Consider the following 24,039-nt stretch of genomic DNA (forward strand, 5'->3'; position numbering starts at 1 on the left):
GTTGCTTGTAATTTTATTAAGGCCATTTTTAAAAAAGTTCTACATACAAGTCTAATGATAACCAAACTCTTCTATGTACATCTAGATGTTCTTTTTTTTAAAAAAGTCCCCATCTATGTCCCCAGTCCCTGCCACAGTAAAAGGATAGGCCATGGACCTGGACAGACTGACACTGTGCTCCTCAAGCCCAGACAATGGTGGCGGGGCCGAGTGATTGAGGAGGGAGACCTTCTCACAAGCGTGGCTGCCCAGCTGCGTGGATACGTGCTAACAGCCTGGCCAAGAAGCGAAAAGGAAGGACAAGTGCTAGGATCAAATCCAGCTCCCACTGAAAGGGCTCCCAAGGCCTAGGCAGAAGGGTGGCCACTAACACCACAAAGAAACACACCAGGCAGAAGTGTCAGCTCAACAGCATGTGGAGGAGTAAGCTGAGATGCAACTTGGGGACTGAAACAGAGATTCCTAGTAAAGCTGCCAACAGAAAAGAGAGCCAGCCTGTCACCCCCTCGAAGGGCCTGGAGGGCAGAGGGACGGTCACCTCTGCCTATCAAGGCACTTTGAGAAGCAAGCACCTAGAAACCCACCACTAAAAGCACGCTGCTCTTTGCCTCCAAACCCAGTCCTACCAGGAGGAGCAACAACAGAAGTGGCCAGGGGGATGAATGTCAGCTGGTTCTCAGGATGGGGATGAGAGACCATCTCATCTGGGGTGTCTAGGAACAGAGGGGCCACAGCTGCTGCCAGCCTCAGGGTCTGGGACACACCAGCCCTGAGGACTGGCGGGCACCTTTAGGGCCAGGCAGAGCCAGGTCTTCTCCAGACCCTTAATAAAAGCATTGGCTCCTTTTCAGAAGTCTGTTACGTAGCCAGAGAAAAGGCACCTCCAGTCACCCAAGCTTCTGTCAGAGTCCTCGCCGGGCACAACCTGCCCTCACTGGGCTGGGCAGCCACTCAACCCTTCTGTTTGAGATAACTTGAGGTGAAACTAATGAGGCTAGGGTCACAGCTCAGATGGCAGACTGCTTCCAGTTAGCTTTAAAACATATGTAATGTAGTATTTCAGGAATAAAAAGATGCTCTCAGGCAAATATTGGCTTGAAGGAGTCAGCTACTCATCTATAGCCAAAATGGAAATACAAACCAAAAGAAACAACAAAAAATACAACAAAAATGCCCTGGCCACCCCCTTCCCACTAGTCTGTAAATAACAGTAACAGTGACCACAGTACAGAGCAGGAAAGATGAAAACAAGTTCTAAACCCACCCCTAGAAATAACCCGACTCCACATTCGTTCTCTAGCAGGTCCTGTCATCCTGGCCAGCGGCTTCCTGACAGAGGCAGCCCCAGAGGGACCTGGTGTGGGGGTAGGTGAGGTGGGAGGAGGCTGGGAAGATCTAGCTGCTCTGTTTACATCCACCCCCATGGGAAGGGTTCTAGCATTCTGTTTGCTCAGGAATATAAAAGACAGCAATCAAAATAGTGTTTATTTTGCACTGGGTCTGTCCCACTCTCTGGCGTTCTCTCTCTTTTGTTGGGTGGGGATGGCTCTCTACCTAACCACAACCTGGGGGTGGCAGGTGCGGGGGTGGAGGGTAGGAACCAGGGATGAAGGAAGGCAGTGAGAGCTGGACAACAGTCGGAAATGCACATTGCCCACCACAGTGAGGAGCAGACCCCGGTGCCCCCAGGCCTATGGCCCTGCCCAACATGCTTTCTGCATCTTACAGGGACTGATGGCTCATGGCCTGGGGTGGGAGGTGAAAGAGTGTGCACAGGGGGGAGTCCTAGAGGGCAACTCACAGCCTCCCAAGAAAGGTGGACAGCCGAGGGAGGGCGGGAGGGGGGGTGCTTGGCGGTATTGCAAGCTCAGAATCACAAGCTTGGCCGTTTGCAGGGACAGAGTGTGCAGTCCCTGGGCTCAGGGAGACTCCGTTGGGACCACTGACCGGCGGGGTGACGGAGCCGGGGCTGGGCAGCAGAGTGCTAGGTGTGCACTCACAGACGGTCCATCCGGAAGGTGTCCTCGGTGGCCGGGTCGGCCAGGACCATGTCAGGGTCATTGAGCATGTGCAGTCCATCCAGGGTCAGGGGGTCAATCTTGAGTTCATCCAGAGGGAACTGGCTGTCGGAGTCGAAGCTGACATCACCAACCCCAACCAGCGTGCTGGTCAGTTCTTTAGAGAGGCTGGGAGGGGACTCTCCTGTCACTGGATTAGGGGAACACAAAAGTCAACTCAGTCTTGGTTCCCTATCCCCACATTCAGGGAAGAGGGCTTGGGCCACCCCAGGGAACATTTTTAGTTACCAGGACTGGGGAAGGGGGTGCTACTAATATTATGTGGAGACCAGGGACACTGCTCAACACCACAACGCACAGGCTGGCCCTACCCAGAGAAAGATCCAGCCCCAGACATCAGCAGGTAGTCCCCTCCTGTCAGAGAAGCAGGCTGGGCATGTGCATCTAGGGCCCTCCCTGTGGCATGGAGGAAGTCTGGTTCCTATACAGAGACCCTAGTTCAAACCTGGACTCCCTCCTCTACTTGTGAGGAGTCCCCAAGACAGTTTCCCCATCTAGGAACCAGTATAAAAGTCTCCATCTTGCCCAGCCAGAGTTGCTCAGTGGTTGTCAACCTGTGAACCAGGAGGTGGCGCTTCAATTCCTGGGCAGGGCTCATGCCTGGGCTGTGGGGTTGATCCCCAGTGGGTGGCATGCAGGAGGCAGCCAATCGATGATTCTTTCTCATCATTAATGTTCTCTCTCTCTCTCCCTATCTGAAATCAATAAACACACACACGTTTAAAAGTATCCATCTTTCTGGACTGTCAGGGTCATTATGGGGGCCTGGTCCTCCTCGGGTACCTGAGGCACCTTCAGGGTAGGGAGGAAGTACTGGGTCTATACTTGGGGTCCCAGCCTTGAGGGGGAGGGGGACTCTGGGCATAGACCCATCCATCCTGGAGATGTGAGTGGGGACCACCAGGGGAGGGGGTGTCCACCTCAATCCCACACAGCCCTGGCTCATAAGGAAACTACTTCCTTCTTCAATAAAACCAAGAACCTTCAGTGGAGGGAAGCAGGGGTGGTCGGGTGGAGAGGGCATCACAGGTCTGGGCTCTGCTACATGGAGCAGGACTCCCTCACACACACTGTGCATGTCCCCAGGCACCTGGGCACTATACTCTGGCCGTTTGAGACACACATTGCAGCATGTACAAGCTGTTACACTCCTGTTGACTGCACAGGAAGCACCCCTCCTGCCATGCAGGGCTCACCCCCTGCCATGGTCACCTATGTTCCCAACACACTCAGCTAACAGTGTTCAGGTGCCTGGGCAGCAGGCATAGGGCTGGGAGAGTGACTGGCTCTCTCTAGTTCTTGCTCTGAGCACAAGGTGCTGTATGCCTGGTGTGGGGTCCAGGTGTATGTCCCCCTTGCCTGTCTGCAGCCCAGCAGTGATTCGAGGTTAGGAACAGGGGTCTGGTCTCTCTGGGTCCACACCAGACACCTCAGTTGTGTCATGACTCACCCTACAGGGCAGGGAGTTCCATCTCCCCCAGGGCTGAGACCTATGACAGGGACACCAGGACTGAGACCCCTGCCCAGGACACCTCATACAGGACCTCACCTGTGAGAATGATGTTGGGGATACTGCTGTGGCTGGGATAACCAAGCTGCTGTGTGTCTTGCAGGCTCCCATGGCTGCCTGTCAGGCCCATCATGGCCGCCTGCGAATAGTTGAGTGTAGAACCCGGGCTGTACAGACTGCTGGAGCTGATGGCGGTCTCCAACATGTTGAACTGCTCCAGCTGGAGGGGACACAGGGTGTGAGGCTGGCCACTGAGCACTGCTGCTGTGGGGTGGGCTGCCTGAGACTTCTGGACCACCTCTTCTGCAGGATGCCTAGAGCTGTGCTCAGGTCCACCCTCTTGAGGGCTGCTCACACAAGTCCCTCTGCCCTGGGGTATCGCCCTCTCCTAACCCACATGGGCCTGCCCACATACACACCCTCAGGGCTTGCAGGATGGATGGATGGATAAATGGATGAATGGTTCAGTGACCAGCTCCAGGCAGCGGCCAACCCCTCCTGTGCCCACATGCCTGATTCTGGCCTCCACACAAAGCCAACTTGACCTCCCACAAACTCACATGCATGGCCCACGCCAAATGCCACTGTGACAGCCACTGCCCGTCCCAGCTGGCGTTCACTGACATACCAGGTGCATACGCCAGGAGAGGCAAAGGCAGTCACATGCTCCACTGCCTGTAGACAGGAGGGGCTAGGAGCAGAGCTCACTCCCGAGGGCGGGCGGGGTCCGGGCAAGCATTTGCTGAGGGCGCTGTGGCCCGGGCACCCGCTCACCTGGTGGGACAGAGCATTGGCCTGCCTGGCCGCCATCTGCTGCTCATAGTACGAGTCCCCAAACACGCTGCCCAGGGTGGAAGAGTGCTGCAGATAGAAGAGAGGCTTGCTGTTGTCATGATCCCCATGACTAGGTTGGGGAGGGGAGGGGGCTCCTACAGGCCGGTTGAGCCCACAGGGAGGCCCCTGAGACCTAGTGAAGGATGCACAAGACAAAGGTGAATGACAGCTATTCCAGAGCGCCTACACTGAGCTGGCAACTCCCCCATCTCAGGATGATGGCTTCTTTCTCCTGCCTGCTGGGGGCAGGGTGGCTCTACACCCTGACATTTCCCAAGAACGCCACCCCCATCTCCGTTCCTTAAGCTCAGATGTAGGTGACCTCCTTTCTGTCAGACAGAGATGAGGGAGTGGGGGCTATGAGGATCAGGAACCCTGACAAGTGCCAGAGGAAAGCATGTAACTGGAGCCAAGGCACAAGATTCCCTAAATATTCAGAATGAGACGAGCAATTGGTGAGCTTTGTCAGGCCCCTGTCCACACATGTGGACAGGATGGGTGCAGAGCAAACATAGGACAGGCACTCAGAAAGCCCCCTCTCACATGCTGACTCCTGGCAGCCTGCCCTCGAGACCCCAGAGCTCATTGGTGGGCATGCAGCCCCATTCCTGCTTGTTCAAGGTTGGCCAGGGAAGGGGGCTGGGAGATGCTCCTGGGAGAGAAGCAGGGGGCTAGGACCTCAGAGGTTGTGGAGACACCAGAAAGAGCTTGGAGCCCCTGCCCATTCTGGAGATACTGCCAGGGATGGCGGGATGGAGCCTGGCAGGACGTGGGAGGGAGAAAAGGGATGGCTGGTGTGTGTCCCGGCTGCACCTGAAACACCAGGCCTGGACAGATATATTCCCAGCCCGGACCCAAAGTGTCTCTTCTGCAGGACAGGGTGGCTCATGGAAGTTGCTGCACCATGGCCATTCCCAGGTGTCACAAGTGACGTGTGTGTCTGGCATGCATCCTCTCAAATGTCTCCACAGATCAAAGGCCCTAGAACCTTCCCTCTGAGTTCCCTGTTCTAGAAAGGTCCCCACATGCTTGACAATGGCCAAGGCTTGAGTCTCAGGCTTCCATTCCAGACAAGGATTGGCCACAAACCCACTGGCTGCTCCAGGTGGTCAGTGGGCTGAGAGCAGAAAGGGACAGATGGCTACCCTGGTGGGCAGGGAGGCTCCTGGGGATGAATGTTCTATTCAAACACCAGGGAAGAGTTAAAAAATTACCAGCTTCAGGTTTAAAAAAGGGGCTGAAGGAGGTTTTGGCTGGGTTTGCCCATGAAGGAGGTGGCAGGTTTCTTCTGAGGCACCTGTTCCTGTCCCCGTGGCCTTGGCCCCAGAGAGGCCCAGCATGCACAGGGGACCTCAGGCCATGGTTTCTCTTGTGAGGAGGCCATGAGAGTTTGCAGGAAGGTCCGCTCAGAACTGAAGAGGGAGGCAGCACACAAGACACATCTCAACTGCTTCAGGCTCAGTGCATCTGCTCCAGGCCAGATGATTGTGTCCTGGAGGACTCAACCTACAGAAGGAAGTCAGGTCTTCCCTCTACCCAACACATTGCCCCTCTAAGCCAGTGTCTCTGGTTGGGGTCAGACACCCTGATGGCCTCGTCTTCACACCTGAGTTAGCAGCCTGCATCCCTTGACAGATGGACTGACACACAGATGGTGGCTTGACATGACAGGAAAAGGCTCTGCCTGGGATGGACCACTTTGGTAGAGACAAATCTCTCCTGAAAGAAATCTACTTGACCCTCAAATTCCTGTCCTGCTTTGAATTAGAGGGATTGTCCCCATCTGGGACAGGTCCCACCTGCTGTCACCCTGCCAGGTTCAGCTTCTCCAGCCTGCTATATCCCACGGTACCACATGATGAGACCACTTTCTGGGAGCCATAAGAACTCAGAGCCACGGTGCATGAACAGAGAGCATGCACACATCAGGCCGAGCCCCGGCCTGTCCCAAGCTTACTGCCACCCTCCCCGCCTGCCTATGGAGCAAGAGGCTGCACACTTGACAGTCCCAGCAGGGTCCCTGGTGGCTGTGGGTGTGGAGGCAGTGCCTGAGGGCCCCTCCTAGAGCAGATGAAGCCTCAAGTCCTCCCTGAACGGGATGCCCACTCTCCCAATACAGGTCTGGGTTCAGGGTGCACATCTGAGCTGGGGACAAGGGAGCCTGATGTCTTTCCTGCCTGTCTAGAGGGGCAGCTCTGCTCCTTGCTCTATGCAGAAAGGCGAATCCTATCTTCCCTTGGCTGAGAATAAGGCTTGGGGCCTGGGGCACTTCAGGGGCTCCTAGGGGTTTCTCAACTTAGTGATATTTTGGGGACTGAGGGACAGAGTCCTGGAGAGGCTTCACTGTGAGCGAGATGTCTTGGGCCTAGATGTCAGCTTTTCAAGCACCCCTTCCTCTCTGATGGAACATTCTGGATGGAATAAGACTACGGCCGAGTCAGGCTGAGGGGAACCCTGAGGAACCCGGACAGGGTGTGTGCATGTTAGATATCAGGGACCAATTGTGCCAGGTGTGGGAGGGTAACCTGCATCTGACAGGATTGGTCAAGTCCTGCCTGTTGCCTAGGGCCTAGGGTCAGCCTGTCTCATCTGTGGAAGGGGGACAAGGACCTGACAGGCTATAGTACTGTTCAGAGAAGCTTTCTGGGGGACACACCTTCCTATGGGATAAAGGGTAGGGAAGGGGGTGAGTAGTTAGCACCCCCACCACAACTAGCTGTCACCTCAGCTGTGCTTCAAAGCAAGGGGAGCACCCCCCTCCTTTCAAAAGCCTCAAGACACCAGGCCTCAGGGTGGTCAGATGCAGGTGAGGACATGTGAACAGGCTATTGGATGCCATGTCTGAGCGACACTTGGGGCTGTCCCCAACCATGGACGAGGAGCTGGGGTGTGGCTGACACTGAGATCCTGTATGTGCCCTGACCAGGGATCAAACCCACAACCTTGGTGTATCGGGACAACACTCTAACCAGCTGAGCTACCTGGCCAGGGCCAGCACTGAGATCTTTAACAGGCTGAGGAGCTCACCACCTCCAGCTGGGGCTTTGCACAGACCAGAGGAGCAGCGGGAACGAGGGGCAGCGCCTTCTCCTCCCAGCCCCGTGGAGCGGACGAGATGGGATGATGTGAGGCATGAGGCACAGATGGCGGGCAAGGGCACAGGGGGGCGAGGTGAGCTGGGGATGGAGTGGCGGCATCCCTTACTTGCGGGGAGCTCCCAGGGGAGAAGCCTTGATTGGAGACGGGTGAGGTGGGAGACTGGTTGGCTGGGGAGCCGGCACTAGTGCGGTACTGCTGCAGAGCCGGGGCCTGCGACGACAAACAGGTCAGGATGTGGAGGCCCCAGCCCGGCTCCCAGCTGAGCCTCCCACAAGCCCCCACCCCTCAGTGAGCAGAGGACCTGGGGCCAGAGCTTGGGGCCTCAGGGGTACCTGTCTCCAAACCCAGCTCCCAGGTGTGGGGGGCTGGAGACAGAGAACCTAGAACCGAGTGTCATGGAATTGTCCTGACAGGCTGTCGGGGAGTAAGGGTTGGGTCCACCTTGATTCAACATGCTTCAAAACACCCACACTACATACATGTGCATACCGGTACACACATGCACCCTTACACACACGAAAGCAGAGATGGCCTAGGACTGGGAAGGCAGGCGTTGCCTTTTGCACCTGACTCTGGATGGATCCCTGGTTCTCTCAGTCACGAGTCTGTACTGGCACATCCTGCCCACCTCAAGGTGGTGGTACTGACAGCAGGGCTCCCAGCACTAAGAAGTCACCATCACTGGCATGGCTTAGGACAAGCCTGATGGCGTCACGCTCTCCAGAGACCTCAGAGGGCTGGCTACCTCCTTGTTCAAAGGCAGAGGACCCTGGCTTCTTACCAGGCCCTGGTTTCTCACCACAGATGGGACAGGCTGGGCCAGGATCTGGATTTAAACCCTGCCTGACCTCTCTGAGCCTGCTGTTCATGGAGGCCCAGACAGCCAGCCCAAGGCCCTATGAGTGCTCAGTCTCCCCCATTTCCTCAGTGACCTACTCTGAGCAGTTTGTGATGGAGGTTGAGCCTGGGTGGGGCATGGGAGCTCAATTAATAGGGTGTGGGTGGCACTAGTGTGTCACTTGGTGAAGACCAGGAAAATGTCCAGAGAGATGTTCCTGCCTGGGAGAGTCTGCAGAAACTCTGGAGGAGACTGCCTGTGCCCCAAGGGAGCCAGCAGGCCCTGCGGGTACCAGGAGATAGACTCTCTGACCTGGGAGCCTGGGGAGGCACTGTGTGTGCACCTGGTTTGAATACCCGTGCCCACAATGTCCACCCAGCTCCACAGCCAGGCCCTACTGCAGGAGGGTGTTGGGGAACTGGGTGCCCAGGTCGGCCCCAACATCAGAGCTGTCCCCACACTTGCTGTGTTAATGCTAAAGGAAAGGCTTGGGTACTTTCCTGTGTGTGGGGGCGCCTGCCTGCTGAGGGGTTGGAGCAGCTTGGAAATGTGGGTCTCTACTGTTAGGTCACTGCCGGACCACCAGCTTAGGTGTCGGGGGGCGGGGTGGCTGTTCTTTGCAGAACACAGTTCTGAAGGCTTTATCCATGGCTGTTAGCTGAGGGCTGAATGGGGAGGGCTCACTATCCCCCAAACATGGGTCTCTGTTCCTCTGGATGTGGCCAAAGGTAGCAATGAGCACCCCCTTCCCACCAGAGTAATCAGGGTGAAAGTCTGAACAATCAGGAAGCTTTGGGTTTGCAGAGGTAAAAACCTAGCTCAACCCTGGTAGGGTATCCAATGGTCTGAGCTGCAGCCCCTGGCTGGGCACAGGGTCCCATGGTTTGAGCCGCAGCTCCCCTGCTGCAGCCCAGGAAGTGGGTCCCATGGTCCCATCCTATAATTGAGCTGCAGCCCTGGTCCAGGCAGGGAGGTCCCAGGGTCTGAGCTGAAGCCCCCGGCTCAGTCACTGTGCTGCATTCCTTCCTCCCCTCCAAGATCACCCCAGACTCTCTGGCTTGCAGATGCCTGTTCCTCTGGCCCTGAGAGCTGTGCTCTCCTTACCTCCAGGGAAGCCCCATTTTGGATGGGAAGGGCAGGGCAGGTATCAAGGGCCATGGGGAATGGCTTGGCAGCCAGACATGGGTAGCCCATATTAGGTAAGGTTTGGGGCACTGATATGTGCTTGTGCCTCTGTTTCCCCATGCGTACATGGGGTGACATCCTCAGGAGAAACTCCATTGGGTACTGAGCCCCTGGCAGTGTTTGCTGCAGCCCCAAACCCTGGCAAGTTGGCCTCCAAATGGAACCTTGAGTGGCTGCAGACAAAACTGGGCACCCAATGTAGCCTCCCTCAGCCCCACGTTCCTCCTGCATGACCCCACAGCCAGGCCCCAAAGCCAGGCCTCGACGACCATGTCCTGGGCTTACCGAGGCGATGTCGATTCCCATCGGTGGCTGGCCTGAGTTGTCTGGGGGGGACTGGGGGAGAGAGGACGGTACTGTGACCAGGAGCGGGGGCAGCTGGGGTCCCTGCGTCAGGCTCGTGCTCGGCATCAGGGGACTGCCTGGGGGAAGGTTGATGGGCACCTGTGGAGGTGGCGGGGATGGCTGCTGCTGGGATACTGGTGGCGGGGGTGGTGGGGGCTGGGGCTGCGGTGGAGTTGATTGCTGGGAGCCTGCCTGGGTGAAGAAGGCGTAGGGGAGCTGTTGCTCCAGAGATAGGGCATCCATGGCCACGGCCTGTGGGAAGAGAGGGGCATCAGATTCAGGAGTCAGCAGTGGAGGCCAGGCCACAAGCACCTGGTCCCCCGAGGGGCCCTCATGGCCTGGCAAGCTCAGCAACGATGTGACAGATGAACAAAGAGACATCCGCACCCTGGACCCGGGAGGCACAGGCCTAAACGGGGCCTCACCCAGGGCTATGGAGGGTCAGCTGGACCTGGGCATTTAATCCAGCTGGCTGCACCCTACATCCAACCAGTCTTTCTTTTATCCTCATTGCACACCAAGAGGTAGGTACAACCTTCTGTATTCACACAGGCTCAGGAAATCCTGGCCTCTCTGAACTGAAGTTTCCCCACTGCAGGCAGGCACCATGTATCACGCTATGGTAACCTAGAGAGTGGCCAGCACCTAGCCCCCTCGGAGAGGGGAAGGGACTACTCATCACTATCCTGCAGGCTGGGTCCCTTGGGGAGGTTAGAGAGGGTGCGAGTGATGAAGGTACTGATGTAGCCACTAGGTGATAACCAGCTCAAGCCTTCTCAGAGTTGGAAAGAGGAAAATAAGCAGAGGAAGTTTTCAATAGTCATGAGTCTGTGCAGAGTCCCTGGGATATGCAGGAATCCTGCCCTGTGATGGAGGCAGTACATGCCCGGGAGCTTAGCAGATGCCTAATCTCTAATAAGTACTTTCCAGAAAGGGAAAGCAAGCCTGAGAGACTGGGGGTGGAGAAAAGGGGCAGGGGTCACAGATGGAGAGAGTGATGACACAGCTGCCAGAAAAACCACCATGGCTCTTCTGGATCCTGATCTGAACAAGACCACTGTACAAGCAGACACAGAGGGGAATCAGGCCCAGAACAGGCATCGAAATGTGTGAATGACTTAATTTCGTTATAAGTGAATCATGCCACCAAGGTTATATTTAAAAAATAAATAACAAAAATGTTATCTGTCAGCCCTAGCCAGTTTGGCTCAGTGGATAGAGCGTCGGCCTGCGGACTCAAGGGTCCCAGGTTCGATTCCGGTCAAGGGCACGTACCTTGGTTGTGGGCACATCCCCAGTGGGGGGTGTGCAGGAGGCAGCTGATCGATATTTCTCTCCCATCAATGTTTCTAACTCTCTCTCCTTCTCCCTTCCTCTCTGTAAAAAAATCAATAAAATATATATTTTTAAAAATGTTATCTGTCAGGGATTTTTAAAAAATAGTCAAGCCCTGACTGGTGTGGCTCAGTTGGTTGAGCGTGGTGTCACTGGTTCAGTTCCCAGTCGGGGCACATGCCCAGGTTACAGGCTTGATCCCCAATCAGGGTGCTTTTGGGGGCAGCCAATCAATATTTCTTTCTCACAGTGATGTTTTTCTCTCTCTCCCTCTCTAAAAAGAAATGAAAACATATTTTTAAAAAATTAACAAAGTGGACAAATTCCTAGAAACACACAAATTACCAAAATTGACCCAAGAAGAAATAGAAAATCTGGGTAGACCTATATCAAGTAAGGAGGTTGAATCAATAATCAAAAACCTCCCAGTGAAGATAAAAGCTCAGACCTCAGGTGGCTTCGCTTATGAATTTTACCAAACATTTAAAGAATTAACAACAATGCTGCTCAAACTCTTCAAAACAAACACAAAAAACAGAAGAGGAGGCAACGCTTCCTAACTCATTCTATGAGCCTCAACTGACTAAGTAAACAAGAGAATTAAATTACTAAAATCAGAAACGGAAGTGGGAACATGACTACCAACTTTACAGAAATAAAAGGATATGAGAGAGTACTATTACTATGAACAATCATACACCAGCTTGCTGCGTGACCTAGATGAAACAGACTAATTTCTATACACACACCATTACCAAAAAATCAAAATTACAGTAAATTGGGGGAGAGAGGGGGATCTCTCTAAAATTTTATTTTGGAAAATTTCAACTAGATCCTAAAAAAGAGAAAGTACCATAATTGAAATATGCTCCATTCACACAACAAATGCTAACGTAGGACCTGCCCATGATGGCACAGGGGACTCCAGACCACTGATTAATGCATTTCCCATGTGTTTAAAAAAATTGACAAAAAGCCAAAAATGCTGGGCTGTTTCTAAGGCCTCCCTGGAAGGAGTAGGAGGCCTCCCAGAGAGAACTGGGCCGTCCCCCACCCCACTGCGCCCTCGAACCTGAGTGATGGGTGACAGCGGGGAGAGGGTGGGTGACACCTGCTGTGCCTGCTGCTGCCGCCGTGTCTCTGAACTCAGGGACAGTGGGCTGACATTGGCCGGACGGTGCTGCGGTGAAGAGCCTGGAGTGTTCATCCCTGGAAGGAAGGAAGGGTTGGCATGACTCTAGCCTCCAAAGGGCCACTCATACACTCCAAAGGGTCACTGCTGGGGACAGCTCAATTGCTCAGACATAAGCCAGTGGGCATGACCTGATTGCCAAACCCAGGATACCCCCTCCAAGGTCCTGGGGACCCCAGCTCTATGTGGTCTCTATTCTCCTTCCAAAATCCCATGATGACCAACACTCTCCATACTGATCCTGCCATCCCTCCAGGAGGGGTGTGTCCTGAAGGTCCTGCTGGGCAGCACTTTCCTGCCCCTGGACTGCCACATGATTGGCCCCTAGATGGGACATGTGACCAGGCTGATCCAATGAGAGACTGACCTAGGACTTCTGATGAACTCCAAGAGAGGCTGGAGGTATAGAGGGTGTGTGTGTGTGGTGTGTGTGTGTGTGGCATTCTGTGGCTGGAAGGGGAAGGATCAGCTAGAGAATGAGGTGGGAGAGGCAGCACCTGAGCCCCGGATGCAGCTACACTGGCACTTCTCCTCTTTGGGAGACAATCAATCTATTTTTTCCCCTAAACTGCCTTGGGTTTTGGTTAGCTTCAAGCAAGTCAGTCCTGCCCAACACTACAGTTTCCTCTTGACCTTCATGCCCTCCTCACCCTCATTCGATGCACATGTCCTTTCTCATAACTGCTCTTCCGGCCAGATCTCCTCTCAACTCTGGATTTGTATAATTGGCATCCCCTCCACCTCTCCATCTCACTTCTACCTCCCCCTCCTCAGCGTATTTTCCAAGTTGGACCATTAGCTCCACTGGCATGCCTAAGCTAGAAACTCAGTTACTCTTTATCTTCTTCCAAAACCCACATTCTTGATGGAGCTCCTGCCAGAGACTCCACATCCTTCTCTCCCCTTGGCCCCCTCCCCCAGTAACCCAATCCCAGGATACAACTGTTGTGAAGGACTTGAGTGAGGTCAAATTCAGTGTGGCAGCATTTGGGGCTTATGTTATCCCAGGGCACTGTGCCAGACAGGCAACAGGCCCGCTGATGCAACGAGGAGCCCTGGGGGCCTGGCCTGACCACCCAGACTCTGTTTCCATATCCTTGAGATGGAGATGATATCCGCTGTCCTTGCCAGTTAACTGTGAGGCTTTAATGAATTGTGAGTCAAGGCCAGTGAAGGTGCCTAACTCATTCATGGGAGCCAGGCCCACCCTGGCAAGGGCACCAGATCAACCTTGTTCCAGCAGGTAAGATGACAGGTTCACGGGCCAGTTAGAATGCACCCAGTGTGCACTGAGAGAGATGACGGGCAGCTGCTTGCTGTGTCATCCATGTGAGGAGAGCCAGGTCACTTCCCTTTGGATGCCCTGGTGGCTCCTCTTGGCCAAGCAATGCGGGGCACCTGGTGCCATAGATTGCTCCTGAGGCAGAACCTGGGGATCCAATTTCTGCACAGACCTTGGGACCCAGAATCAGGCTGCTATGGACACAGTGACATCAAGGGAGCCAGGGTCAGAGGCCTGGGCAGGAGTCCAGGAGACACCTGCTCAGAGCACAGTTGGAATGGGTACCCTGGGCAGTTCCCTCATCTCCTCTGAGTGTCCATCACTTCATAGGTCCAGCAAGCTGAGGAACATGTGACATCCAGAGAGAGCAGATGTCAGTGCTCAGTAAGCAGCAGAGTCAAATGCCAGGAGTGAGAGGAGCAGTGGGGTGACAGGGGCAGGTGGGCCTGTGATAAACTGGAGCTCTCTGGCCCATCTTGGGGCATAGGATCTTGACCCACTGCTGCTAGGCCTTCTGATTCAAAAGAAGCCAGAAATCCAGGTTTGTACATGCACTCTCCTGATGTTTAAGTATCTATTCAAAGCACCACACACACAGAGTCGTGGGATAGACAAAATACACCACTGGGCTGGATTTGGCACTTGGGCTGCCAGCCTCAAACATCTGCCCTGAATACAAAGGTGGTTTTGAATCCTCTGCTGAACTGCAGAGTGAGCTCCTGGCCTCACATGGGGGCCCGGAGGGTGGACGAATGCCTTACTGTTGAATTCTTTTTGGCAACCTGGGTCACCTTTGGGAAAAGGAGTGGGGCCAGTTGGAAGGGAAGTCTGGGCAGGCAGGGAGAGCTGCCAGGGGAGGACGAGCCAGGTAATAGGGGCCCATCCCAAGACACATGAGCCCTGAGTGCAGGAGCGGCCAGGCACAGAGCAGTGCCAAGAAGGAGGACCCAGGCCTATTGTCCTCCCAGGTCCTAGCGGACAGCCAGGGAACTGACTTCAGCAAATGTGGAAGGGGACGAAAGGGGCCGCTGTCTCCCTCTCTGATGGGGAGGCCTCTTCCTTCTCTTGGGCTCATGACCTGACTGTTGGGTGAGCTGGGGCGGGGGCGGGGGGGGGGGGGCAGTCTCCATGTGTGCCAGAAGCTAAGGCTCAGCTTGATTTAAAATGCACTCAGAAAGTGAAGCCCCTGTCAGGCGAGCCGCTGGAGCGGCAGGTTTGAAAACAATCCAACACATGTCAGACATCACTGGCAAATACTAGAACCAGGTGGCGAGGGTCCGATCCCCGCCCCCAGACCCCCCTCCCATATGCAGCCGATTCAGGGTCTGCAGCTTTCACATGTGCTTGTTTTCCTGTGCTTGTTTAGACTCTGCTCAGGTCAGAAGTGCACAGCTCCTGGTGGGCGCTGGGGGCTGCCAAGGACTTTCGGGTGGAGGGGGGGGTCCTCTGGAGGCCACAGTCAGAAGTGGGGGGAAATGGGGCCAGGAAACGGCAGTGTCAGCATCAGCCAGGGAAAGCGGGGGGGGGGGGGGCGGGCGGGGGGGCAGTAGTCCCAGAACCAACCTTCCACTCTCTTCCTTTGCATACTGGTTTCTAGGGGCCACGGGTCTTGGGCTTCCCTGAATCTACTCATTTGTCTTTGGGCCTTCGGGGGGGCGGGGAGGGGGTGGTGGTGGTGCATGGCTGGGATGGTGCCCTGTAGCTAAGCCTGGGTGGGCACCCAGGGGCAATCTCAACATCCTCAGGCCAGAGTCCCACTCTTCTCTTCATTGTCTGGCTTTCATCCCCTTATCTAAAAACCTAGGAACATGGTACTGTCTCCAACACACCTCACATTCGCAGGCCCCATGGGCACCAGAGGTAGGACTGACTCTCCACCACTCCTCACATCAACCCAGCTCCCAGGCCAGCCAATTTCCCCCAGAAATCTCTCTTCAGAGTGTCTGATGGGGCCCTGCCTTGGTCTAGGTGTGGCCTCCCCTCTGACAGCCTGTTCTCCCCGGGCAGTCAGCGCACTTGCAAGTGAACGTGATTCTGAGCATGTGATTATCTCAAAAAGTGCTGCATGGTGCTGCCCACCACACTCAGGGTGGTGAACACGTGAATGCGGCTGCTCTGTGGTCCCTGGGCAGGAAGAAGGGAACATGATGTAGTGCTCTCCCTGACCACCAAGCCCTGATACCTTTGATACCCTCACAGAGGGGCCCCCTTGGGCCCTCCTGCTCACTGGGGCTGCTGGGAGCACCCTGTCTCCTCTCTAAATGCAAACCCACACATCCCACAGTCAACTCAGTGCAGGGGTCACAGTGGGGTTGCAGGGAGTGAGGCTTAGCCCAGGGGACAGGCGAGAACAAAGTAGTAACTCAGGGTGAGTACAGAAAAGCAAAAAAGCAAAGCTGTGTAAGAAGCCAGATGGAGGGTGTGAGCAGAGGCCAGGAGGCCTCACTCTGGGAAGGGGGTGTGAGCAGAGATGGGGCAGGTGAGGGGCCCCTGCCGCCTAGAGGAAGAGGAGGACCATGGGGGAGGAACAGCATGTACAGAGGCCTCAAGGTGAGCTCATTAGCTGGACAGGAGAGGTGTGGGAGGTGAGGGGCTATGCAAGGACCCAAGCAGAGGAGGGCCATGAGCTGACAGCTGTTCTGGGTGGAGAAGAGGCTGGGATTGAGAAGGGGAGTGGCAGCAGGTGGAGGCTGTACAGGATGAGGAGGGTCCGAGTTAGGCTGGGTCCTGATGGTGGGGCTAATAGACATGCCAGTTGTTCAGGGTGGGCAAGAGGACAAAGGGAAAGTCTGGTGGACTCCACTCTCTAAAGCTCCCAGCACTCCTCACAACCACTGTCCCATCCCTAGAGACAACATGAGCCTTCCCATTGTGGGGCCTTTGCCCAGACTGTACCCGCTGTCCTAACACCACTCGCCTTGGGATAGCCTAGTAACACCAAGCCCCCATGTGGGGCTCTGCTCCCACTTTATGCCCAGCATTTTGGAAGTGACCCTGCTCAGTCGTATTTCTTTCTCTCTCTCTCTTTTTACACACACACACACACACACACACACACACACACACACACACACGTGCCGTCCTTGCTAGCAGGTGAACTCTGCCAGGGTAGGAAGTGTCCTCGCCCTCCCGGCCTTACCCTGGCCAGTGCTGCCGATGCCCAGATGTGTCAGGTTGGCAGTGAGGTTGCCGGTGCTGCTGGAACTGCTGAGCGCTGGGAAGGTGGGCTCCTCAGGGTCCAGCGGGGTTGGAAGCGGGGAGGGGAAGTGGATGTTGGTCAGGTCAGGCAGGGAACCCCCGGTGTTGTGGGTGGTAGGAATCAGGGCTGTAGTGTTTTCCTGGTCAGCAGATGGAAAGATGCTGGGAAAAGGCCAGACATAGGGGAGTTGACCTCTTGGACTGTGACTGCTGGTTCTCCCCCAGAAGCTGTGGTGGTAGTGGTGGGGGATATGAGGGGGGGGCTTGCAAAAAACACACCCCACTAATTGGTGCAAAAGGACATCCTGCGATCAGATGCTATCATGCTTGAGAAACAACCATCAACCCAAACCTCCAATGGGAAGCAGCCTATCCCTGCAGGGCAGGGAGAGGGGATTGGATGAGGGTCCTCCTGCTGTCTGGGGACAGTGTGTCTAAGGGGTGGAAGCATCCCCCAGGGCAAGCCTTGCTGGATGGCCACCAGCAGCTTAGCATCCCTCTTGTCTGGACTTGTAGCCTCTCGTGAACAGGTGGGAAGTGGGGTGGGGTTACCGGCTGAGCAGCCCCTGGTGGCCATAGGTATGCAGGGCAGGACCCACTGTGACTTACTTGATTCCGGGGACCTCGCAGGACTTGGGCCTGGACCCTGTCTGAAAGAGAAGACAGCAGAGGCTCAGCAGCCTCCTGGTAGCATGGTTGATCTCCCCAAGAGGGCTGAGTGACGCTCAAGGAGAAGCAAGCTTATGGGGTCCCAGGGAGTCCCACAGATGAAGAGCGTCCCTAAGGGATTGTGTGTGTGTGTGTGTGTGTGTGGGGGGGGTGCCCCAGACATGCCCAGGGGCTAAACCAAGAGTTAAGTGGAGAGGATCTCCCTGTGGTCCCTCCCAGCTTCACTGTGTCTGCCTGGTAAGGTAGCACAGTCCAGGGGTGATGTGGTGCCTTGTCAGAGCTGGTGTCCCGGGGAGATCGTGTTGCCTGCTCTTTATATCTCAGCCCCTCAGGCTGTGCCACAGCTGTTGGCCACCAGGCTCTGTAGAGTCCACTGGAAACCTGGGCTGAGGCTAACCCTTCATATATTCCTGGATCAGGATGGGAAGGAGAGGGAGTCATCAGGGCAGAGACTGCCTCTGCTCACATCTGTCTGTCCACCCCCAGAAAGAACATCATGAGGGGAAGCCTGAGGCAGCTTGGACTGGTTGCCCTGAAACGAAGAGGCTGCCCCTGTGGCACTAGAGGACCGGCCTTCCTCTGGTGCCTAGAGGTGTGACTCCCATGGGGACCCCAGCACGCCACCACTTGAGGACCGGAACTCTGGCCACCCTGCAGGCTAGCCCAGGAGAAGGGGTCCTAGGGAAACCCTGGACAGTAAGACGTCTGTGAGCTAGAGCAGCGGTCGCCAACCGGTGGTCCGCGGACCGCTGGTGGTCTGTGAGGTCTGAAAGGTTGGCGGCCGCTGAGCTAGAGACACTATTGCCACCGGAGATCTGCAGGCTCCAGGCCAGGCCTCTAGATTCTCATTCAAGGACAAAGCAAAGAACTCTCTTCCTATGGCAGCAGACATGACAGGACAAAGCCTGCGTGCTGACAGGAGCTCCACTGTATCACGTTCCCTAATTCCTGTCTGCCTCTGGGGCCCTCGGGTAGACACTCCTGTTGATGTGTTCTTTAGGGATTACCAGACAGGAACGTGGACCCACTGGGGAGGGCTGGGCCAGCCCACAAACACACCCAGTGAGAAGGGAATGCCTGACTGGCAGTAACTGGGCCGCCTCAGGGGGCTTGTGACCTTGAGCTTTTGTAGGAAACTGGGTGGAAGGGGTTTCTACATGGCCACAGGCTCCTTAATTCTGGGAATAAACATTAGCTTTATTACTGGATTTTTGCAAAGCACCTTGACAATGACTTTCTAAAGAATCTTTTGAAAAACATTCCACATAAACAGTATTAAGAATTCACCCACCCTTGGCCAGTGTTTCTCAGTAGAGTGTCAGCCCCCCACCAAAAGGTTGCGGGTTCGATTCCTGGCCCCAGTCAGGCAACATACAGGAGGCAACAAATTGATGTGTCTCTCACATCGATGTTTCTGTTTCTCTTTTTCTCTCTCTCTGCCCCTCCTTGCCTCTCTTCTCTCTCTAAAAAGCAATGAAAAAAATACCTATGGGTGAGGATTAAAAAAAAAAATCTCACCAGGATGCTGGGCTCTGCCACCCTCTTCTTACTCCCAGGATGTCAGGGTGTTTCCCCAACACTAGCCATCTTCTCTTTCTTTATGGCAGCACCACATTCAGGTGCAGGGACCCTGATGTCCTTGTGTCATCCTTGTGCAGGGGTCATACTAATCCCTCTATTATCCAATTTTAGTGTATGTGCTGTGAAAGGAAGCACGGGTTGTATTTAATTCTTTTTTTAAAACATATTTTTTTACTAATTGTATTTTCAGAGAGGAAGGGAGAGGGAGAGAGAGACAGAAACATCAATGATGAGAGAGAATCATTGATTGGGTGCCTCCTGCATGCCCCAAAACCCGGGCATGTGCCCTGACCAGAATCAAACTGTGATCTCCGGTTCATAGGTCGATGCTCAACCACGGAGCCACGCTGCCAGGCTTATTTAATTCTTTACATGCTTTTCACCAGTGTAACAGGCCTGCATTCATGTTAAATCAGCTGGCATGAGTGGTCAAATCTGAGTGAGGGTTTTACTTCAGGGAGGATGAAGCTCCTCAATGTGTTGTTTCATCATCTTTGCTTGGATGTGCTTAAAAAAAGACCAAGAAAGAAACCACTTCCAAAAGCCCAAAGGCTCTTACCTTCTTGGTGTCCCATACTTGCTTGGAAAGGTTCTTGTCCGTCTCTGATGTGGTCTCCTCCATTCCTGGGACTGTTAGTAGTAAGACTAGAGTGAGGTGTGGGGAGAAGGAGAGTCAGAAAGGGAATCTCTGCAGCTGCCTGGTGGTAGCAGGAGGCCACTTCCCTGACATACAGTCATAACTGTGATAGCAGTGTGCCCCAATAGTGACTTCTGGGGATTGTACTAAAGTACAAAATGGATTTCATTAAAACAAAACAAAAACATTAAAAAAAAAAAGTCAGAGAACCTGTGACTTAAGCTCTGGAGCTAAGGACATGTATTATTCAGTCTCCCAATGGGACCGACTCAGCCCTGGAGATGGCGGGCTATAAAGAACAGCTGAGAACTTCTCTCCGGCTCCTGTGAATGGCCACTGCCCTGTGCACACCTGACTCTCCCTCTTGGGCCATCATCACAGTGTCACATTGCTCAGGGTTAGATGGGTTGGGTGGAGCCTCATCGTAGCTGTGGCCCCTTGAGTTAGTTGAAATGCCAGCCAACCCTAGAGGAGGGAAAGAGGGGAAGAGAGGAGGAGGGAAGGGAAGTTCTGAGAGACTGGATGGGCATCATTTGAAGCCATGAAACCAGTCGCACCTGAAGGCCCCTTTCCTTGGACCTTTTGGTAACAGTGAGACTAAACATTTTCTTGATGAGACCCGATTTCTTCATGCCTGTTGGAGGTTCAGGCCTGCATTCGTGTTAAATCAGCTGGCATGAGTGGTCAAATCTGAATGAGGGTTTTACTTCAGGGAGGATGAAGCTCCCTCAATGTGTTGAACAGAGCCAGATGGGTCAACCCCGCCTTCCTGAAACCTGGAAGGGCCAGGCTGGGGGGTGGGAGAGCCCTGACTCCGTCACTGTCTGGCCCCCTACTGGAGGAATGAGGACAGGTAACATGTCTCACTTCCCCACACCCCAAGGCCAACTGGACTCTGAGGTGCCAGGGGTTCCAGGCTTGCAGCTCTCTTCCACAGTCACAGAGCCCCACCTACCCCCAAAGCCCACATTTCTTGGGAGACCCACCATGGAGATGCCACCTCAGAATTGCCTCCCAGTACAGGAAACAGGAAGGAAGCTCCAGCACCGTGTCCTCATCACCTCTGAACATTTAGAACCCTGGCTTTTATTATGAAGACAATTCCTTCTGCAATCTCACCTTCACTACCTGATGAGCTAGGGTCCCAGGAAGATGGAGTGCAAAGAGAGCCCCTGCAAGGGGTAAAGTTCTGGTGGACAATCCTGTCAGTAGAATCTCCCTGGTGTTTACACACTTGCACAGTGAACTGCTAATAAAAAGCAATAAGCATGTGGGCTTTAACTGTATGTGATTAATTCTCTGGTTTCAGTGTCTTGGGGCAGATAGGCCCCTCTGGGGTTTCCTGGGGCTGGCCTCACAGCATCGCATTCCCCTCTCTGGATGATGCTGCCCCAGTTTTTAAGATGGCATGTACCTTCCTGGGAAGTCCCAGTGATGCTGCCCATGCCTGGCTCCGAGGAGAGGTTGGGAGCCTGGGCACAGATCTGCCCAGCCACAGCGCTATGTACATGGCCCAGTTGGAGAGGAGCCTCTGGACAAGAGCTGGGAAAGAACCAGCCTTTTCCCCACCCACCAAGGCCAGGATGGGCCTAGGGTATGGACCACAAGGGTTCTGAGCAGCACAGCCAGGATATGGCCCAGTGTAAAGCCTCTGGTCAAGCTCTACCTGAAATTGAACATCTAGCTGTGGCCTGCTTAGTCATGAGCTGACAACTGCCCCTTTTGCTTGAGCTTGCTGTCCCCAACATTTGAAAAAAACACGCAAGGTACCCAGACTGCGTGGCCATGCTGAATCCATGAACAGAAGGCAATGGGTGTTTACAGGCACTGCTTTCTCTGCACAGAAACCTCCTACACACTCTTCAAAATCCAACTCAAATAGTACCGTCTCTGAAGTTTCCCCGAGTCCCTCCCTTGTCCCACAGCACCAACTGAATCTTTCTTCGAAGATCTGACCACCATGAGCTGTGACCTCTGGGAGCACAGGGACTACCATTGGACTTGCCTGACCTGAGGAAAGATGCCCATGTACTGGCCCATACCTCTTTTCTGGTGTGCGTCCTGGGACCCACCCGTAAAGGGCTCTGGCTGGGTGGGTGTCATTGTGCTCTGATGCAGGGCAGAGTCAGAATTGGTCCTGGGAGAGGAGAGAGACAGTGAGCATGGGCCCGTAAGGATGATGAAGGAGGACAGTCCTGGCTCCACTTGATCCAGGACACACCAGATGGAACAGAGGGGGGGGGGGGGGCTGTTGCACCTAAGCATTATTCTTAAAAGAATCATAGGAGTGACCGTGACCATGGTTTTCGTCTGCAAAGCCTGTTTGCGGAAGAGATGTCCCTCTGTCCTAACCTGCCTGTCTGTCCCCAGCCTCTCCCATCTCCCCACCCCCTGTGCACTTCTCTGCTTTAGGGAAAGGACAGAGCCTTCTTGCTGAAACCTTTTGGAGAGGGGGCCCAATGGACCCACAGTGGCCAAGCCTTGTGGGTATAAGCCCCTAGCCCATCACTGGGTCCCCTTTGGTGACAAACACCAATGGGCAACCCCACCCTCTGGGACACTCAGTTACAAACTAGGTGTGATGGGCAGAAAGAGGAGGCAGTGACATAAGGCTCAGAGAAGGCCCCAGAAAGAATGCAGCCCCTGGGTGGGAAGGGGAGGGAATGGCATGTGTGTGTGTAGGTGGGGGTCTTGTTCCAATCAGCCCTAATGCTGCCAAGAGCTCCATCTTCCACACCAGGGTCAGGGGCAATCTGCCCCCAGCTACAGGTGCCTGGAGGGAGGGGTTTCAGAACAGCCCTCAGCTGCCCAGGACACTATGGGTGCCCAAGGGTAGCTGGGTGGACATGCAAAGGTCCATCAGCACAGCTAGCAATTCGGGGATGAGAATAAGAGCTGCATGCACCCAATGGGAATGACCCAGACACTGAGATACTGACAGTGACATGGAAGAAACTTAGTTAAGGGAGAAGAGCAGGTTACAAAGGATCAGCCAGTCTCTGATCCCAGGGCCAGCTGAGCAGTGAGGAACCAGTCAGGGTCCTAGCCCCCCCCCCCCCCCCATCCCCTACCCCGCAAATATATGTCTTTGAGCAAGTATTCTGACCTCTCTATGCTCATTTTCCTTATATCTACAATGGGGATGATAATAGCACCTATTCCACAATGCTCTGTGTGTTTTATATCAGTTACTGTATTGATGGTTGAATAGGGCCTGATATATGATAAGTACTTGGTGGGAATTTAATTATGCTATTGAGTTAAATATATTACATATTGTATGATACACATATATATTTTTAAGTTTCCTTACTTTTGGTCTTTTTTTTACTGAAATTGCATATACACATACACATTTTCTCTGTGTGGTAAAGTATGGGTAACAAACTTTACCATTTTAACCATTTTTTTCATAGTTTAATTTTTTAAAATTTATTGATTTTTAGAGAGGGGAGGGAAGGGGAGAAGAAAACATCAATTTGTTGTTCTACCCATCCATGCATTCACTGGTTGATTCTTGTATGTACCCTGACTGGGGATCGAACCTGCAACCTTGGCATATTGAGACAATGCTCTCACCAACTGCACTACCCAGCCAGGGCCTTAACCATTTTAAGTGTATACTTCTGTGGCATTAAATGGATTCACATTGGGTGCAGCCATCACCTGTATTATTATAGGTATTTATACTTATTTTAGACCTTTCTAGATAATGACATTATAGGTGTTTTTTCCTCCTTTGGGTGCATTTATTTATTTTCCTAATCTTCTAGCAATAAATGTATAATACTTTTTATAATCACATTTTCATGAATGTTTAGCAATGTAGGAAACCACAACATTAAATGGGGGGGGGGGGGGGGGAAGCAAGCTACAACACTAAATATCCAATATAATCTCAGCTTTGCTTAAAAAAGAAAAATAGAGCTGATTTCTAAAAACTCCTAGATGCTTCTTAGTTTTGTCATTTTTAAGTGACTACATATTGATTTTCCAAACACAACCAGAATCAAAATCTGGTTTTGTTTTCAACAAGAGGGCTAGGGGCTGGCTCTGGGTCACTGACCTTCTCCAGCTGGTGTCCGAGGGTGGCGAGAGGTACACAGTACCATAGGGGCAGCTGTCCGCTTGAGTGTGAGTTAAGGGGTCAGTGCTGTTAACTCAAGCCCCACCCTAGCCCCAAAAACCTGGTGGCCAGGCTACTGGGAACCTGCAAACAGCTGGGCCTGCAGGGCGGGAAGCGGGGCGGGGGGGCC

The 24,039-nt window shown here is 53.9% G+C and overlaps 1 protein-coding gene across 11 annotated transcripts in view; it reads right to left on the reverse strand.

Annotated features, from left to right (window-relative positions):
• Nucleotides 1–24,039, reverse strand: part of CRTC1 (CREB regulated transcription coactivator 1) — a 64,698-nt gene continuing 40,659 nt past the window's right edge. Inside the window, exons 4-15 of one of the 11 annotated variants that reach the window (XM_079772573.1) lie at nucleotides 23,850–23,911; nucleotides 21,826–21,920; nucleotides 19,706–19,791; nucleotides 17,506–17,546; nucleotides 16,838–17,058; nucleotides 12,297–12,433; nucleotides 9,989–10,141; nucleotides 9,830–9,880; nucleotides 7,627–7,731; nucleotides 4,363–4,449; nucleotides 3,628–3,808; nucleotides 1–2,208 (exon numbers count right to left, since the gene is read on the reverse strand). In XM_079772573.1, the coding sequence (XP_079628699.1) occupies nucleotides 1,997–2,208; nucleotides 3,628–3,808; nucleotides 4,363–4,449; nucleotides 7,627–7,731; nucleotides 9,830–9,880; nucleotides 9,989–10,141; nucleotides 12,297–12,433; nucleotides 16,838–17,058; nucleotides 17,506–17,546; nucleotides 19,706–19,791; nucleotides 21,826–21,920; nucleotides 23,850–23,911 (1,431 nt within the window). In that variant the 3' untranslated portion in view covers nucleotides 1–1,996. Of the gene's footprint in view, nucleotides 2,209–3,627; nucleotides 3,809–4,362; nucleotides 4,450–7,449; nucleotides 7,732–9,829; nucleotides 10,142–12,296; nucleotides 12,434–16,837; nucleotides 17,059–17,505; nucleotides 17,547–19,705; nucleotides 19,792–21,825; nucleotides 21,921–23,849; nucleotides 23,912–24,039 lie in introns of all 11 variants that reach the window. The other 10 variants (XM_079772569.1, XM_079772567.1, XM_079772568.1 and 7 more) reach the window with 10 other exon arrangements.

The sequence above is a fragment of the Cnephaeus nilssonii genome (genome assembly GCF_951640355.1).
Source record: "Cnephaeus nilssonii genome assembly, chromosome: 5".
Lineage (NCBI taxonomy): Eukaryota > Metazoa > Chordata > Mammalia > Chiroptera > Vespertilionidae > Cnephaeus > Cnephaeus nilssonii.